This window comes from Natrix helvetica (genome assembly GCF_964273705.1).
Source record: "Natrix helvetica genome assembly, chromosome: 2".
NCBI classification, from domain to species: domain Eukaryota; kingdom Metazoa; phylum Chordata; class Lepidosauria; order Squamata; family Natricidae; genus Natrix; species Natrix helvetica.
In genome coordinates this window covers 19,661,849-19,681,218 of record NC_138552.1, presented here as the reverse complement: position 1 = coordinate 19,681,218, position 19,370 = coordinate 19,661,849, and the positions used below count along the sequence as shown (strand labels likewise).

At 46.5% G+C, this 19,370-nt stretch overlaps 1 protein-coding gene across 5 annotated transcripts in view; it reads left to right on the top strand.

Annotated features, from left to right (window-relative positions):
- PRLR (prolactin receptor) overlaps positions 1 to 13,995 on the top strand; it is a 203,824-nt gene extending 189,829 nt beyond the window's left edge. For all 5 annotated transcript variants that reach the window (XM_081942883.1, XM_081942879.1, XM_081942882.1 and 2 more), the window contains 5 exons: positions 1,238 to 1,404; positions 2,662 to 2,803; positions 5,630 to 5,729; positions 7,279 to 7,348; positions 11,102 to 13,995. In XM_081942883.1, the coding sequence (XP_081799009.1) occupies positions 1,238 to 1,404; positions 2,662 to 2,803; positions 5,630 to 5,729; positions 7,279 to 7,348; positions 11,102 to 12,121 (1,499 nt within the window). In that variant the 3' untranslated portion in view covers positions 12,122 to 13,995. The remainder of the gene's footprint in view (positions 1 to 1,237; positions 1,405 to 2,661; positions 2,804 to 5,629; positions 5,730 to 7,278; positions 7,349 to 11,101) is intronic.
- The last annotated feature ends 5,375 nt before the right edge of the window (positions 13,996 to 19,370 follow it).

Below are 19,370 nucleotides of genomic sequence, written 5' to 3'. Positions count from 1 at the left end.
TCTCTCTCTCTTCTTTCTCTCTCTCTTTTTTTAGGCAGGTGACATGATTAGAAGTTAGAAAGAAAGAAAGAAAAAGTTTCTCAATAAAGGCTGATGCGATTAAAAGCTAGAACAAGGGATAGAAATAAGAGGAATATTAATGTATACATTTTTATCTTACAAAATGAAAGTAATAATGAGAAAATGTGGAATAATTGAATAAGGATAGATTGCAACCAGAGGTGGGTTGATAATTTTTTTTTACTACTGGTTCAGGCATGCACAGAAGCATCCAGGTGGATGAGTGGAGCCTCCCGCCACCGCTACTACCGGTTAGCCCGATCTGGGCCAAACCGGCAGCAACCCACCTCTGATTGCAACCTAATATAAATGTGTATTGTTATTAGAAATATATAAGTTGATTGAATGTAATAATTATGTTTAACCTGATTAGTTTCATTTGGATTGGAATGTATGGTGCCCAAATGCCACACTGTTCACGCATTGATTTAACATTTTCATTAATTTTTTTTTAAAAAAACTTTAAAAACTAAAAAAAGAAAAGAAAAGAAAGACAACATCCAGACTGGTTATGCAGGGAGTAGATTCTCTGTGTAAAAGAAAGCCTGCCTTTGCAACCAACCACATCATCCTGGCTCATCGGTGGATTGCTGGCATTTCTTTAGCTTCTCAGGTCTTCCTGTTGGGGAACCCATTGTTCACAAAGTGGAGCTGAGTTCCATCAGCAACAAAAAGTGACAAAGAAGTGAAGTCCTTGACTTGGGGAAAGAGGAAGTGATCAGGAGACAGTTCCTTTTGCTGCCTGTTGATGGAAGCTGTCATCTTCTTGCCTCTGCTGATTGTTCAAATGAAAGCAGGGAATCATCTGGAGGAGATTTCTTTCTACAGTGTAGAGGAAGAGAGAAAGGAAACCATAGGACAGAGGTGTCCAAACTTGGGAACTTTAAGACTTGCGGACTTCAACTCCCAGAATTCCCCAGCCAGCCATGGCTGGCTGGGGAATTCTGGAAGTTGAAGTCCGCAAGTCTTAAAGTTCCCAAGTTTGGACACCCCTGCCATAGGACAATAAGAAGCATCTCTTTTTGATTAACATCTTAAAATTCAAGTAGCCAGAAAGGGCTATTCGTACGTTCCATCACAACAGGATAGAAGAGAGGGAAGCCCGGGTTTTAGTGTTTGAGGGATGCCTCCATGTTCATCCTTACATTGTAAATTCCTCATCCTTCATTTTTTTCAGTTCAGCCAGATCCTCCAGAAAATCTGTCCCTAGAATTTGAGAAAAAAGTATATGGAGAGTATATGTTATTGAGATGGAATCCACCTTCTCTGGGTGATGTCAAATCGGGTTGGCTAACTCTGGAGTATGAATTACATATAAAGCCTGAAGAAGGACAAGAATGGGAAGTAAGTCTTTTCATTCTTGGCGGCCAAACGTTCTGCATGATTTTAGGTCACAAAAAAAAAAAAACCCACCTAGTCAATATCACAAATAATAATTGCTACACTTTATGCTATTATTGAATAATACACCGTAAAAATGGTGTCTTTGAGACTGAGCAAACACTTAAAATACTTCCTTGCTTATTAATATGTTTGTATCTGTAACGTAGAAGTGATGCGGTGGCTCAGTGGATAAGGCACTGAGCTTGTCGATCAGAAGGTCAGCAGTTTGGTGGTTCGAATCCCTAGCGCCACATAACGGAGTGAGCTCCCGTTACTTGTCCCAGCTTTTGCCAACCTAGCAGTTCGAAAGCATGTAAAAATGCAAGTAGAAAAATAAGAACCACCTTCGGTGGGAAGGTAACAGCGTTCCGTGCGCCTTCAGCATTTAGTCATGCCGGCCACATGACCACGGAGACTTCTTCAGACAGCGCTGGCTCTTCGGCTTTGAAACAGGGATGAGTGCCACCCTCTAGAGTCGGGAACGACTAGCACATATGTGCGAGGGGAACTTTTTACTTTTACCTTATGTGTAATGTAAATAAAACTTTTGCTGCAGTTCATAGTATATCATAAAATAGTACATTCTGATGCCTGTGTATGGATATTTTCACTGTACACTTCTCTAGTCTCATTCACAAAATATAGATAGTCCTTACTTAATTGTAGCGAGATGGGCAGCAAACAAATTTAATAAACAAACAAACAAACAATACTAATTGGGGCCAGAATTCCTGTAGCTAAGAATTAAAGCACAACATCACATGGCCATACAGGTTAGTGACAGATATTTTGACACTTCCAGTGGCCATCATTAAGCAGACCCCATACCATTGTTAATTGCAAGGTCAGAGGGTCGCTGTTTTCAGCCTCCCTCTAGCTTCCCCATTAATTTTGCTTGTCAGAATAACTACAATATACAGATATAGAACACATTTAACAATTGCCTTGTTTAGCTACCATTCGCAGTGGTAGCTAAATCACACCGCTGATGAAAAAGTAACTTTTTGACCGCGCATTTACAGCTTTTGCAGGTCTGTAAACTGAAGGAAAGCTGAAGTAATAGCGTTGTGGTTTCACTTAGTGACCACTTCCTTTAACAGCCAAGTTGCCAGTCCCAATTGTGCTGATTTAGCAAAGGCTACTTGTACTTTGTTGTTGCATTTTTTTTTAACAAAAAAAGCTTTTTCTATGTTTTCATGTATATTCTTATATTCCCAGAAAATATTTGTTGGGCAAAGGACGTCTTATAAGATGTTCAGTGTGAATCCCGGAGAAAGATATGTTGCCCAGGTTCGGTGCAGATCAGATCATGGTATCTGGAGCAACTGGAGCCCTAAAAGTTATATCAAACTCCAAAAAGGTGAGACAAACCTTTGACTGGCTTCCGTTGGCATTAGGCTTATGAAGGCAAGAACAAGTTCAGTTTACCTTAAGGCTTTCTCCTTAGCAAAATTAAATACAATCTTCCACTTCTTGAGCTGGCAGAAAACTCTATTGGCATAAGAAGTGTCATTCTCTATCATGCCATGGGTATGGTGCCATTCTCCCAGTAGGTGGAGACATCATCCAGACATGGGTATTCCAGCCAGTATCCAATCCGATTAGGTCTACCAAATTGACAAGTCCCGCCCTCCGTACTAGCCTCTCCAGCTTAGACTCAGTCCGTTTCCATTGGACTGGCTGTGTCTGGTGATCTCTCCAACAGATTATTAGATAAAAGTAGTATTAATTTGTCTTAAGCTTCGATTCGATTTAATTGGCTATTCTAAAACTCTAAATTATCAAATTTAGTGCTGGGCACAAGGTTCGGGATTTATTCCCAGTGCCTAACGGCTTCTGAGGGAACTGGGTCCACGAGCTATTCTCTACGGCCTGTTTGCTGCCTTTGCTGCTTGGCTGTTCCACGGAGGCTTTTCAGCTCCGTTTCGCCTTTTGGATCCTTGCGGCTTCTGGGTTGCCGCTGCAGCTTGGAAGATCAGCAGCCTCCCTTTCTTGAGCCGTCAGCAGCTGCCGCCGCCGCAGCATCGTAACGCTCTAGCTTGCCATCGTGAAGCAGCGGCTTCCCTTGTCAGGGATACGGCTGTCATTGATCGCCTTGGCCATTGCAGCTTCTGACAACCAGGAGGTCATGGCGACATAACCAGCAACATAACCCAATCCAGTACATTGGTTGGAATGCAAATGGCACTGTCTAGATGTGCGTCGGGCTTTGCGGGTGTACATCAAGCGCATTGTGGAATTTAGATGGTCAGAATCTCTCTTTGTACGTTTCCAACCTGGAGGTAAGAAGGGGTCCAAGGCTTCTTCTACAGACATTGGATGTTGGGTTCGCTCAGCTATTTCCAGGGCATATATCGCCTTATCTCTTCCGGTTCCATCACAAATCACTGCACACTCCACACGCAGCGCAGCTACTTCAGCTGCCTGGTCATCTCAGACCCCCTTGGAGGAGATCTGCAGGGCAGCCACGTGGACAACGCCATCAGCATTCATCCGCCACTACAGAATAGACAGATATGCATCGGCAGATGCAGCTATCGGACGGCGAGTATTGCAGTGGGTAGTGGCTCAACAGGATTCTTAAGTCCTCACTCCATTCCCTCCCATGGGACAGATTAGGCTTTGGTATGTCCCATGTCTGGATGATGTCTCCACCTACTGGGAGAATGGGTGTTGGTTACTTACCCTGATACGCCCCTTCTCCAAATGGTGAGACATCATCCAGCCCCACCCAGGGGTTGTTTTGTTCGGACTAATTTTTGTTTCTTATGGATAATAAGGAGAGATCACATTTTAATCTGTAAGCGACACAGCAGTCTACTATTATTCTTCCTTCATCTAAGCTGGAGAGGCTAGCACGGAGGGCGGGACTTGTCAATTTGGTAGACCCAGTCCGATTGGATACTGGCTGGAATACCCATGTCTGGATGATGCCTCCACCATTTGGAGAAAGGGCGTATCAGGTGAGTAACCAACGGCCATTCTTGTTTTTTGTGCAGAGGGCATACGAGAACAGGAATGGGTGGAGTACTTGGGTTTCTTTTCTTCCTCTCTTCAGCAAATAAGATGAATAAATAACAACCTTTTCTCACTCTTTTGCCAACGTGGAGCCAGTCTGTTTAACCATGTTCAGTCTGTATTGCGACTTTCTGACCTGTATTTTTTCGGAGTATAAGATGCACCTTTACCCCCCCCCCTAAAGAGTGTGGAAACGTTGGTGTATCTTATACACAGAATACAGCCATTTTTGGCCTCCTGAAGCCCCACCCCCGTATCCCATTTTTGTGAAAAATGGGTGAAAAACGGGCCATTTTCCACTAAAACAGGGGTGTTTTTGCCTTCCCCCACCCCCCAGAAGCACTCTGCAGGCTTCAGCAGGACTGGGGGAAGAGAAAAATGCCCCCGTTTTGGTGAAAAATGGGCTGTTTTTCACCCAAATGGGGGTGTTTTTCCCTTCCCCCAGCCCTGCTGAAGCCTGCAGAGTGCTCCTGGGAGGCAGGGAGGACAAAAACCTATTTTTATTACTTACCTCTTCGAAATCTTGGTGCATCTTATACACTGGTGCGCCTTATAGTCCAAAAATACGGTAAGTTTCTCATGAGAGGTTCTGGAATTCTCATTTTCCAAGAACTTTCCATAACGTCATAGATCTTTCTATGATTAATGAAGCTCATTCTGACTTCCTTTTTTGATATTTGGCTTTCTCGTGTATTGGCAGTTGCAGTTATATTTTCTATACCTCAGCTTTTCTAAAATCATCTTGAACATTTGGTATATATTCTTCCATGCAGGGCACTAATCTGTATTGCGTTATGCTAAGCATTATTTTGCCAGCAGGTGAAATAAAGGTTATTGTACAGCATTTTGCACACACTGTTCAGTTCGTTCATTAATTCGTTCGTTCATCCATCCATCCATCCATTCATTCATTCATATTTTAATGTATATTGACCTCTACAAGGCCACTGTAGTTGGCTGCTGTTTATGTTCTTCAGATTTGTCGGCACTGCTTGGTTCAGTCAACTTCATTATCTGGATTCATTCTGGCACCATAATTTATCTTCACAAACTTAGTGTGGAGATTTAATAAAGCTCTGCAAATAAAATTTCTTCTCTAAGTTAAAAAAATAATAATGAAGTTCTATGCAACTGCATGCAATTTAAACCAGTTTGTTTTATCTCTCAGATACCAGCGTAAAGGACGTCGTTGTTTGGATCGTTGTGGTTTTTTTAACAATTGTCGCTTGCTTGATCTTGATCTGGATACTGGCTTTGAAAAAAACCAAGTAAGCTATAACTTTAGATGTTGTGAGATGCGCAAAAACAAACCTGCCATAAAGTCTACATTAGCAGTGAAAGGAAAGGGCTGCTGTCCCTTTCTAATCGACTACTGTCTGTCTGAAACCATGGCTTTCTCTTAAAGCAGTGGTTGACAACTTGTAATTGGTGGTGGACCTCTGGGGAGGGGGCACAATATCATCACAAGGGCTCATGGTGGGCATGGAATGGTGGGCGTGGTAGGGGAAGGATACGGCAAAATCCCCATTTCCTCCCAATCAGCCGGAACTCAGGAACAGAGAATTGATGGGGCAGGGCCAGGCCTAGGTGGTATTTACCGGTTCTCCAAACTACTGAAAATTTTCACTACCAGTTCTCCAGAACTGGTCAGAACCTGCTGAATATCACCTCTGCTTAGCATGTTGTGCAAATCCAATTAATTGTGTTGATTTGGTAATTCATGGCTAAACAAATGATGACTTAATGTTTCGTAGAGTCAATTCCTTTCTCCTAAAGCACAAACTCACTGTCAGGTTTTGGCATCAAAATCCTGCACGTCAACTCTGAGATGTGCCTTTAAGAATGCCAGTGCCAACCTAGATCTTCCTTAAAGACATCCATGCTATCTCATTTTTATGAAAATTTAAACAGCAGGAATGGAAAGACAAAATATAAACTTCCCGCTTGGCACAAGTAGCAACTTGATGTGGTTACTAACAGACCAGTAGCGTAGGGAGAAAGCTTTGAAACTTCTCTCTGTCCACTTCACTTCCAGCAACTTCTTTGTCATGGTTTATATTTCACAGGAAATAATCAATTAGTTGAGGAGCAGGAAGCAAAAGGAATTTTAATCATTCTGGTGCTAGAGATCATTTTATATAAAGATGATCCTCCATAGGCAACTTATACCCATACTAACCATTGAACGATAGCTTAGAGGAGTTTTTAATCATTTAGTATTTCCATCAAGCTATTATTATTTGAGCCCAATAGCCAAAAGATAAAAGGGAAGATATTTATCCCCTCTGAAACTTATTATTTTCGAAAGTCTAGAGAAGAGTTTCTCAACTTTGATCATTTTAAGATGTGTGAAGCTCAACACCGGCATGGCTAGGGAGTTGTAAGAGTGGAACAAACTATCTTAAAGTTATCAAGGTTGGAAAACACTGGTGTATAAAGCATCATATACAGGTACCTGCTTGCAACAAAAAGTCTTATCCAAAGGATGATGATGATGGAAGTAGAATAACCTTTTCCAGTGTCTAGAGTCTCTTCCTGGGCTCTATCAATACCAAATTATTTATTTATTATTTATTTATTTTATTAAATTTGTTAGCCGCTCCCTCTCCACAAAGGGACTCGGGACTTCAAATTATTGAAGTGCTACCTATATCCCGTGAAAAGACCTACTAAAATGTTCCAACAAGCAGATGTATTTTTATGTCAATTTCTAGTGGAAAAAGGGAATTAACTCCCACTACAGTAGCCGCCTTCAGAAATGTCATTTTAACATAAGAAGGAAAGATCATTTTTTTCTGTCTTCCTTTTGCATTTCAGGATGGTAGCTCGCCTTCTACCACCAGTTCCAGGTCCCAAAATAAAAGGCTTGGATGCTCAATTATTACAGGTGAGCTGTTAAAGGAGAGTTTGGAGAATGTGAAAATCCTTTGCTTGGTTAAACCTTGTTTACATTTGTTTTACTTTGGTCACAATGTTCTTTGACCAAAAAAAGTTGCCATCCAAATAGATAACCTTTCAGCTGTTATTATTATGCTATTATTATGATAACTTCTCTGCTAAGAGAACCTTTGCAGAACTTCATGGTGTGTGCCACCTGTGCCCTTTCCTGGACTGTGAGTCCCTATGCTCAAGTCATCATGCCCTGATTATCTCACATTTGGACCAGTGGTGGGTTGCAAATATTTTTACTACTGGTTCAGGCACGCTCGCACAAGAATGCATGACAGTGGTGGGTTGCAGGCGGTTTGCCCTGGTACGGGTGTACCGGTGCCTGCCCGGAGCACCAGGTACCATTCTGGTACAGTGCTCCAGAGGGCCCGCCCGCCCGCCCAAGCTCCTCACCTGTATTTGAGCTCTTCGGCGCTTCCACGCACGCGCACGGAGAGCACAGCGCATGTGCAACGCTCCACCGAGCAGCTGGAGCGTTGCGGAGGCGTCGCAAGATGTAAGGATGCATGCACGTGCTGCACGCATTCATGTGGTAGACACCGCCATACCGGTTGCAACGGGATCCAGAACCCATCACTGATGCATGCCTCCCGCCACTGCTACTACCGCTTTGGCCAAACCAGAACCAACCCACCACTGGTTTGGACCACTGCAATGCAAGCTACGTGAGTCTACCCTTGAAAAGTATTGGGAAGTTACAGCTGGCACAGAATGTAGCTGCACAGACAGTTCTTGGGAATCCTAGAGTAGCCCATGTAACACCTCTGTTGCGCAAGCTGCACTGGTTGCCAATTTGCTTCCAGGTCCAATCCAAGGGGTTGTTTATTACTTTTAAAGCCCTTTAATGCTCTGGGACCAGGCTATTGAGGAACCTTCTCACCCCAGTGGGATTGGCCAGCCTCACTTGCTCTGGCAGAAGGAGCATGCTGTGGATCCTGCCAGCCAAGGAATTCTGGCTAGCAGGGTCCAGGAGAAGAGCCTTATCTGCTGTGGCTCCCTCCCTCTGGAACAGCATGATCCTTAAGTGCTAGGGAGATTCTCAGTCATCCAGGTCATGGTTGTCCCAAAGGTGCTTTTTTCAAGAGGCAACTGGACTTTCTGGTTTTTCTTTGAAAACGTTGCGCTTCTCATCCAAGAGACTTCTTCAGCTTTGTCTGAAGAATGACCAGCTGTCTGCATGGAATATAAATCCTTCCATTCCCCACCATTCAGTCAGAGCTGAAGAAGCTTCTTGAATGAGAAGTGAAACGTCTTCCCAAAAAAATCTAGAAAGTCCAGCTGCCTCTTGAAAAAAGCACTTTTGGGACATGCCCATTAAGGTGAGAGCAGCCCCCCTCCTACAAAGCAATGGTGGGATTCAAACATTTTTACTACGGGTTCTGTGGGTGTGGTTTGGTGGGCTTGGCAGGGGAAGTGTAGTGTAAAACCCCCATTTCCTCCCGATCAGCTGGGACTCGGGAGGCAGAGAATAGATGGGGGTGGGGCCAGTCAGAGGTGGTATTTACCGGTTCTCTAAACTACTCAAAATTTCTGCTACCGGTTCTCCAGAACTGGTTAGACCGTACTGAGTACCACCTCTGCTGTAAAAGCTTTCAAAACCTGGCATTGCCAATTGGCCTGTTGTCCCAAAAGGGGCAGTCCATTCTGGAGATTGTTAGTGGATTAAGAAAAAAAAAAACCAATTCCCATCCCCATTTGTATTCTGGTTCTTATCTAACTTTTGCTAATGTTTAATGTTTGAACGTTTGTAATTGGGCATGGATGATGTGCTAAATCGCCCAGAGTCCCCTGACAGTAAGATGAGTGGTATATACATTTAATAAATAAATAAATAAATTGCAAAAATGCCTGAACTGAAAGCGAACAAGTTCTCTATTTTCATATACAAACACATTTCTTTTGAGTGTGATTTTCTTGGAAGAAGAGCCCCTGCAGACGTTCTATCTGAATTGGGAACATGAAATAGGAATGGGGAGATTTATCTTGTCCTTTGTTAGGATTGCGGTCAAAATTCTGCCTACCATATCTCATTTTCAATACAATATTTGTAAAGACTATGCCACAGTACAACAGTTTGTCTCCTCGGTAACCACAATATTGAACCCCTGTATATTTTCAAGAGACAAACGTATAACATGTGTTTTATAGGACTATGCAAATATTTTTAAAAGGGTGACTTGAAACGTGCGGGAGTGTGTACCAAGCACCTTTTGAAATGAAAAATTACCGTACTTTTTGGAGTATAAGATGCACTTCCCCCCTCCCCCAAAGTGGGTGAAAATTGCGATGCATTTTATATACTGAATGTTGCCAAAGCCCCGACCACCAACCTGCCCCCATCCTTCGGCCTTTTTCGGTCTCCACACTTCACATTTTTGGTCTCCCCACACCAGGGGTGGGTTCCTGCCAGTTCTAACCTCTTCTATAGAAGAGGTTCCACAAATCTACAGTGCCGTTTAGAACCGGTTCCAGCTCCTGCCCATCCGCACATCATTAAGATGAAGAGCGAGAGGAGGAATTCTGGGAGTTGAAGTCCACAAGTCTTAAATCTGTCAAGTTTGAACACCCCTGTGGGTTTTTTTCTAAAGGGTCAGGGGTGCAAGGGTCTTGTAACTTTGACAGCTTTAAGACTTGCGTGCTTCAAATGCCAGAGTTTCTGAGCCAACATTTTGATTGCTAAGCAAGAGCATTATTAAGTGAGTTTCACCACATTTTACAAGATGGCCACACCCACCCAGTCACATGGCTGGCAAGCCACTCCCACCTGGCTACATGACCAGCAAGCCACTCCCATCCAGTCACATGGCCGGCAAGCCACTCCCACAAAGCAGGCCACACCTACAGAAGAGGTTCTAAAAAATTTTGAAACCCACCATTGCTCCACACTCCATTTTTCGCCTCTACGCATCGCATTTTCAGTTGGTTCCAGGCAGTGGGGATCAATGGCGGCAATCCCCACTACCTGGAACTGGCCAAAAATACAATGCGCAGAGGCCAAAAACGGGGTGTGTGGAGGCTGAAAATGCAATGAGCAGAGGCCGAAAACGCAACATGCAGAGGCAGTTTTTTTTCTTGTTTTCCTCTCCAAAACTAATCTGCGTCTTATACTCTGGAGTGTCTTATACTCCGAAAAATACGGTGGCTACTTTTCCCAGGGAAACGAAGCAGCTATGAAGACATATGCTTGTGGAAACAGTTAGAATAACTGAAACATCCCATGTTTCTGGAAAAAGATGCAGCTGCTTTAACAGGTCAAAATGAGATGCTTCCCCCGTGCTCATGTGTCGTGAACATCTCTTTCAAAGAAATTATTTCTTCATTCTGATCCTTATAACTCATCAATGTTGGCATTTAATTCATATTTTATATCAGTTTGCTGCCTTTTTATGTATCAGGAAGGCAAAGCTACATATAGCTTCAGGGCTCTTTAAAATTCCAGATGTGACTGCTGGATACAGTTGTTATATGCAAAAATTGTACATAAAAATTAAATATAGCTTTATCCTATCTCCATAAGCATTTGGAAGTGTGGTCCTCATAGCTCAACAATCCCGTTCATTTTCCTGCTTAATAAAACCCAACCCGCTTTAAGATCCGTATTTCCTCTGCTGTAGGTCCAAATGTGTTGAGCTCATCTTTATGCAATGTGTCATTTTTATAGTAATCCAGGGTGCATTTTGTCTTTCTCCAGGCAGGAAAAAGTGAAGAATTGCTGAGTGCTCTTGATTGCCAGGGTTTCCCTCCAACTTCAGATTCTGATGATCTGCTGATTGAATTTTTGGAGATAGACGACAGCGAAGATCAGCAGCTAATGCCAAACCAGGGAAAGAGTCACCCTAATAAACATGTGAGGCCAGCACACCAGGAAAGAGACTCCAATTCAGGAAGAGGAAGCTGTGAGGGTCCATCTCTACTGCAATCGAAATATAAGGAAGCCAGAAAACTGCCCCCTGCAGCAGAAGTACCAGATCCTGATGAGGTTCAAAGGAACACTGATAGAACAAAACTCTCAGAAACATTAGAATTAGAGCCTGAAAGGCATCTCCCACAGTTGACCAGTAGGAATCCAAAGTCGTCTACATGGCCTGGAGACGAGCCAGGGCTCTCACACACTTCAAAGTGTTCCTCTTATGATGCCACAGAGATCTGCAAAAGGGTACTCAAAGCCACCAATGTAAAAAGGTCACCCATTTTGGGGAGAAGAGAAGGAAAGCATTGTTCTCAACCTCCGGAACCCATTGAGACAGTCACTAAAGTAAAAGCAGGCCAGCTGGAGGATGAAGTCAATTTAACTCTAAACTCTCAGCGTAATCAAGAGGCATTCTGGTTAGCTTCTCCGGAGCAATTGCCTTTTACGTCTACGAAGCCAATGGATTATGTAGAGATTCACAAAGTCAGCAGCGACGGAGTGTTGGCTGTGCTACCCAAGCAGGCAGAAAGTGTTGTCAAAACTGAAAAGGCCCCTCTGGCTACAGATGCAAAGGAGTACTCCAAAGTTTCAACTGTTGTAGCCAATCATATTCTGGTATTATTACCAGAGACCAAAACGGAGGCCTCGCCTTCTTTTCAGGAACCCCCAAAGGAGTCCAATCCGGAAAGCCAGGCAGAGAAAAACACAATCTATTGCCTCCCCGTTCCCAACACATGCAAAATACAGATTGGCGGTTTAGATTACATGGATCCAAGCAACTTCATGGCAGCCTTTCATTAAGAAAGCAAATGGAAATCCCCAGGTGTGACGCAAGGAAAATAAACATTATTGGCACAAAACTGCTCAGCTGTAGCTCACACCTGTTTATGTTTTGCATTTGGTCATTAAGAACAGAGGGGGGGGGCAGGGATTCATCTTGCTGTCTGCGATTAAAAGAATTGTTTTGGTGAAGTCTGACTTTAGGGAAAGTATGTGTCATGGTTTTATTTCAAACCACCACTTATTTCGCTTATGTCTGATATGTCTTATCAAAAATGATGAAGTATCAAGAATTTCTGGTTAAGCAGTGATTGGACATCCTGGGGTGAAGGCTACAATACATATGCAAACCACCATTTTTACTTCTCATTTATTGAGCCATGAGATCTGACACCACGTAGAAGAAATATACAAGAGCATAGGGCCTGCATTTAAAAGGGTTCCTTTTTCAAGGGCCACAGAACTGCATCCCTCTCAAATTTCTGGTGACCCACATCCCTCCTCCTCACCATTTGAGAGAGAGGCATTTCCTCCCTGGTCTTCTTTATTCCCACCAGATGCAAAAGACTGATGACATTACAGTAAAGACAGAGGTAGTGTTCAGCTGGTTCGGACCGGTTCGGATGAGGAGGAGGAGCTTCCGGCAATGGCGGTCGCCTCTTGAGCTCCGGGAGACGCTATAGAGCTCCAACGGGGCAATGGGTGCTGTTTCCGGCCCTCGTTCCACCGGAGGGCCGAGAGTCGGACTCATAGACCACCCAGGCTGGTTTCGGACGTATTTTGGTCCGCCAGGGTGGTCGCGGTGATCGAGGGGAGGTCACAGAAGATGATTGCGGTGATCGAGGTGATCGCGGTGATCGAGGGGAGGTCACAGAAGATCGACGTAAGGCAGGAAGAGGCTGGGGAGTGCGAGCAGGAGAGGAATGGCGGCGGCGCAACAGCGTTCAGCGTTTGGCGTGCGTGCCGGCAGAGGAGACAAGCGGAGCGACAGAGCGGCCGGCAGCGAGGCGAGACAGCTGATTAGGAAAGGCTGAAAGAAGATCTGCTCGTAAAATGCCTCTGCCAAGGGCCTTGCCGAGGCTTTTCGCTGAGGCTTCTTATCATCCTCTGGCGGCTCCCGGTGACTCCTGGAGGCCGGCGCTGTTGGGAAGACACCGGAAGACCAACGCCTGGAACATAGGAACGCTGGGTGAGCACTGGGTGAGAGCCTGGACTACTGGACCCTTCAGGTGGGAGCCAGGACAGAGTGGGAGAGGATGGTGGTTGAGGGGGCCTGGATCATCTGAGGCCTCTGGAAGATCTGGCCTAGGGCCATGGACTGGGCCTATGACCATGGAGAGGCTGGAAGGCTGCCTGGGAGTATAGTTATCTGGAGCCAAGGCTGCCCCACCCACCCACCAAGGACCCTGAATCTCTGCTCCTGAGCTTATCCCCACCTAGGACCACCTAAGACCATGGAGGGTTATCACCAACTTTACAGCTGGGGCTATCACCCATTTTTCTACCATTTTTACCATCATCGCCACATCCGTCTAATCTTATCATCTAGACATCTGCTTCCCCCCCCCCACTCATTACTGAAGAATTATCCAGGACAATGCCTCTTACCCCCCACATTGACATTGACTTATGGGACTAATGCCTTCTACCTCCCCCCCCCATACTGACTTATTTTTACCATCTACAGCACCTTAACCCCTACTGGAATTTTGTTGATAATAACTTATTCGAGGTTAGACTTGCTCCGCCTGCGGGAGGCCCCTCTCTCGCAGGTTTGGCCCTTGGCTCTTTCAAGGGCCCGCCTCGAGGACGGGTTCGTGGACCCCGAGAGGTGCAGGAACCGGAAGCTAAGGGGATTTTTAGTAAAATGTTTTTTATCTTTTTTAGGGGGTTCCAGGGTGGGGGGGAGGGCTAATCAGACCGGGAGGAGAGCCAGCGCCGGACAGACAGGTGAGTCCAGGAAGGACGGGGATGCGGTGGAGGGGGGGAATATAAAGGTCACTAGAGCAGAGGGTTGTCCTATTACAACGGTCGTGGGGAGGAGGGGATGCGAGGACAGGATAAGATCCCAAGGTCGGTTGGGAGACCGTGGCTGCTGGTTACGCCCGGTCGCTTGCACCAACCCCTGCAGTCTAGGTGGACAGGTGCTACAGAGCCAGGGCCTGCAGCTGATGCTTTGCAACGCAAGGTCTGTTACCAACAAGGCCCCCCTCATTAATGAGTTGATCTCAGAGGGGGAGCTAGACCTTGCAGGGATAACGGAGACCTGGTTGGGCCACGAGGGTGGTTTACCCCTCGTGGAAATGTGCCCACCAGGCTTCCGGGCATTCCATCAGCCCCGGGCCCTGGGTAAGGGTGGTGGGGTGGCGGTGGTTATGCGGGAATGTTTAGAGCCGAGGGAGTTCACTGTCCCTCAGATACCCGGGTGTGAGTCCCTTGGTGTGAACTGGGGCCCAGGGAGGCAGTGGGGCTTGCTGATTGTATACTTGGCTCCTCGCTATGCATCAGCAGCCCTGCCCGAGCTCCTCGAGCTAATCTCAGCGACGGCAGTTGAGACTCCCAGACTTTTGGTCATGGGGGACTTCAACTTGCCGTCGACGGGAGCGGCTTCCGAGGTGGCTCGGGAGTTCATGGCTTCCATGACGGCCATGGACCTGACCCAATTAGTGCAGGGCCCCACTCACGAAGGGGGCCACACACTGGACCTCATTTTTGTATCTGAACAGTGGACGAGTGATCTGGGAATAGGGGACTTAGTCATCACGCCCCTGTCATTGTCAGACCACTCATCCCTCCGGCTGGACTTCCCTGGCGCTATCCCCCACCGCGAGGAGGCGGAACCAGACTCTACAAGCTGGTACCGCCCCAGGCACCTGATGGAATCGGATAGATTCCAGACGGAGCTTGGGCCAATACCTGTAGCCTTGTCCCGCTCCCGCTCCGAGGACCTAGTGACTGCCTGGAATAGGGCGACGACTGGGGCCTTGGACCGGGTTGCGCCTTTGCGACCTCTCCTGCGGCATCAACCCACCCGGGCTCCTTGGTTCACTGAGGAGCTAAGGGTGATGAAGCGCCACAGGAGACGTCTAGAGAGCAGGTGGAGGTCCTCACGCTCCGAATCTGACCGAACACAGGTAAGAGCCTATTTACGGACCTACCTTGTGGCATTGAGAGCGGCCAAGCGCAGACATTGTGCTGCCCTTATTGCGTCCGCGGATAACCGCCCTGCCGCCCTGTTTCGGGTGACCCGCTCCCTTTTATCGCAGGGGACGCGAGAGACACCCTTACAGGGAAGAGCAGAGGAGTTTGGGGAATATCTTCAGGACAAAATCGATCAGATCCGGAGCGGATGGACCTCCGTCAGTGGACCAGACGAGCCGTCAACAGCGAGTCTTGAGAGACCATTCTGGGAGGAGTTTGACTCTGTTGCCCCCGAGGATTTGGACAGGTTGCGTGGACGGCTACGACCCACCACATGTTCAATGGACCCGTGCCCCTCCTGGCTGGTACTGGCAGCCTGGGAGGTGACACGAGGCTGGCTTCTGGGCCTGGTGAATGCCTCATTGGGTGAGGGTCACTTACCAACTGCCTTGAAAGAGGCGGTGGTGAGACCCTTGCTCAAGAGACCTTCGCTCGACCCAATGGAGCTAGCTAATTACCGTCCAGTCTCCAACCTCCCCTTCTTGGTGAAGGTTGTTGAGAATGTGGTGGCGCAGCAGTTTCCATGACACCTGGATGAATCCGACTATCTAGACCCACGCCAGTCCGGCTTCCGACCCGGACACAGCACTGAGACAGCCTTGGTCGCGTTGGTTGATGATCTCTGGAGGGCCAGAGACAGGGGTTGTTCCTCTATCCTGGTCCTATTAGACCTCTCGGCGGCTTTTGATACCATCGACCATGGTATCCTATTGCGCCGGTTGGAGGGGATGGGAGTCGGAGGCACCGTTCTGCGGTGGTTCGGCTCCTACCTCTCCGACCGGAAGCAATGTGTGTTGACAGGGGGGCAGAGGTCGTCCCTGAGGCCACTCACTTGTGGAGTGCCGCAGGGGTCGGTCCTCTCGCCTCTCCTGTTCAACGCATATGTGAAGCCACTGGGTGAGATCATCTGTGGCTTTGGGGTTGAGTACCACCTGTACGCTGATGACACTCAGCTGTACATTTCAACCCCAAACCACCCCAACGAGGCTATCGAAGTGATGTCCCGGTGTTTGGAAGCCGTCGGGGTCTGGATGGGGGACAACAGACTCAAACTCAACCCCTCCAAGACCGAGTGGCTATGGGTACCGGCACCTCGGTTCAGCCAGCTGACACCATCGCTGGCCATAGGGGGCGAACAACTGTCCCCTGTGGAGCGGGCGCGCAATTTGGGCGTCCTCCTTGATGCCCAGCTGTCACTGGAGGACCATGTGGCAGCCGTGGCAAGGGGGGCGTTCCACCAGGTTCGCCTGGTGCGCCAATTGCGCCCCCTACTGGACCGGAGTGCCCTGCGCACGGTCACTCATGCGCTGGTGACGTCTCGCCTGGACTACTGCAATGCCCTCTACATGGGGCTTCCCTTGGGACGCATCCGGAGACTGCAGCTAGTTCAGAACGCAGCCGCGTGGGTTATCATGGGGAGTACACGTTACTCCCACGTAACACCGCTCCTGCGCGAGCTGCACTGGCTACCTGTGAACCACCACCGACCTCCGTTCCTTCCGTCAAAAGTTAAAGACTCACCTATTTCAATCAGCTGGCCTGGCACTTTCTTAGTTTTACCTCCCGGGGATTTATTCTAATTGGGTTTGGGTTTTTAATTGGGGATGTTTTTAGGGTTTTAGAATATATTTATTTCTTGTACAGCCTATCTCCTCCATCCAAATGTATTTAATTGTTTTATGATTGTATTTTTATCTGCATTGACTGTACACCGCCCCGAGTCCCTTTTTGGGAGAGGGGGCGGTCTAGAAATCCAAGAAATAAATAAAATAAAAATAAAATAAACCGGTAGTGGAAAATTTGAGTAGTTTGGAGAACCGGCAAATACCACCCCTGGCTGACCCCGCCCTCCCGCCCCCGTCGTTCCCTGTCCTATATTCCCTTGTTTTTTACCTCAGCTGATTCACGCGGCAGAGTGGATTGCTGCACCTCAGCTGAGCTAAAAAAACAGCTCAACTCATCAGGGCTGACACCGAGGGCGGTCTTTGAGTGCTGCACATGCACGCAAAGTGTGCATTAGACGCGTGTGCGCAATGCTCTCTCTCATAGAACTGGTAGGAAAAGATTTGGAATCCCACCACTGAGTGAAGAACCTTGAGTAGATGCCATTTATACTTAAAAAGGAGAATATTTGTAGCTCAGGGTTGAAATGAGGGGTTGTTGGTGTTCTCCGAGTTGGGTGGTTTTCTTCAGATGTTTCATTACCCAAATGAGTTAGTCTAGCACTGATGATGTTACCTAGTTTGGATAATGAAATGTCCACAAGAAAGCAACCAACTTCGGAAAAAAACAAAAGACCCCTCATTTGAACCATGAGCTACAAATATTCTCCTTTTTAGCATCATCTAGCATTGATTATGTTACCTAGTTTGGGTGCTGAAATGTTCGCAAGAAATCAACCAAACGCAGAGAGTACCAAAGACTCCGCCATTTATATTTCCCACAGTGACCTAGATCTGTGCCTATATTGCTCTGCTGAGGTATAGGCAACTATGGCTGGGTGCCATAGGTATATTTGCCCGTAGCTCAGCAGAGCAATATAAAAGCATAGATCTGGGTCACAATTAGAAATATAAATAGTCCTTGGTGCTCTCGGAGTTTGATTGTTTTCTTGCGGTCATTTCATTGCCCAATATAGTGCTTGGTGGAAGCATTAAATCACCCAAAGGAATGGTCTAAATCAGGGGTGTCCAAACTTGTGAACTTTAAGACTTGTGGACTTCAACTTGAAGTTGAAGTCCACAAGTCTTAAAGTTCCCAAGTTTGGACACCCCTGGTCTAAGTCAATGGTGGGATTCAAAAAAAATTGATACTGGTTCAGTGGGTGTGGCTAGGTGGGGGCATGTGACTGAGTGGGCGTGGCCAACTTGACATCACTCACGCCCACTGGTCACCGAGCAGTGACCTGGCAGGCAGGGTGAGCAACAGACGACAGGGGGACCGGTTCGGGAGTGTGGCCAGCCAGCCATCACTACCTGTTCGCTGAACTGGGCAAAATTTCTGCCACCGGTTCAGGCGAACTGGTTGAATACCACGTCTGGTGTAAGTACAGGTAGTCCTTGAGCTATGACCACAATGGAGCCCAAAATTTATGTTGCAGAGTGAAACGTTTGTAAAGTGAGTTTTGCCCCATTTTACGACTTTCCTTGCCACTGTTGTTAAGTGAATCACAACAATCGTTAAGGTAGCAACACAATTGTTCAACATCTATTACGTTTTCTTAATTTAATATTTTTTATTGAGTTATAAGATAAAATAAGATACCAAATATGAAAATAAATTGGGAAACAGTGGGGGAGGGGAATTGAGGAAGGGAACTTTGACACTATTTATGTTGACTGGAGCAAGATTATTATATGCACAAAAACGGAAGGACACTTTGATTCCTACCATGGCTGAATGGCTGCAGAAGCTGATGGGAGTTGCCAGAAATGGCAAAATTGACTGTTTTGATTAAAGAAAAGAATATAAGTACTTTTGGAGGCTGCTTTTGAACTTTCTGCTTGAAGTAGAAAAGAATGAAACTTTGATTTGTGGTTTTATCGATTAGATTGATAGATCCTTATAGAAATGGCCAGTTTATATTATTATGAAAAAAAACAAAAGTCGTGGTTTGATATTAATGCCTTATTTTACTGCAGCAGAGAAAGTCGGAAGTCAATGCTGCTTTTTCTTTTTCCTAACCGCAACATGGTTGTTAATCCGGATTCTCCATTGACTTTGCTTGTCGGAAGGTCGCAAAAGGGGATCACCTGGCAGCAATCGCCATAAATACGAACCAGCTGCCAAGCAGCTGAATGTTGATCATGTGGCCATGGGGATGCTGCAACAATCATAAGTGTGAAAAATGGTCATGTCACTTTTTTCAGTGCCGTTGTAACTTTGAAACAGTGGTGGGATTCAAATTTTTTGCTACCGGTTTTACTACCGGTACTACCAGGTGTGGCTTGGTGGGCGTGGCAGGGGAAGGTTACTGCAAAATTCCCATTTCTTCCCCATCAGCTGGGACTCAGGAGGCAGCGAATAGATGGGGGCGGGGCCAGTCAGAGCTGGTATTTACCGGTTGTCC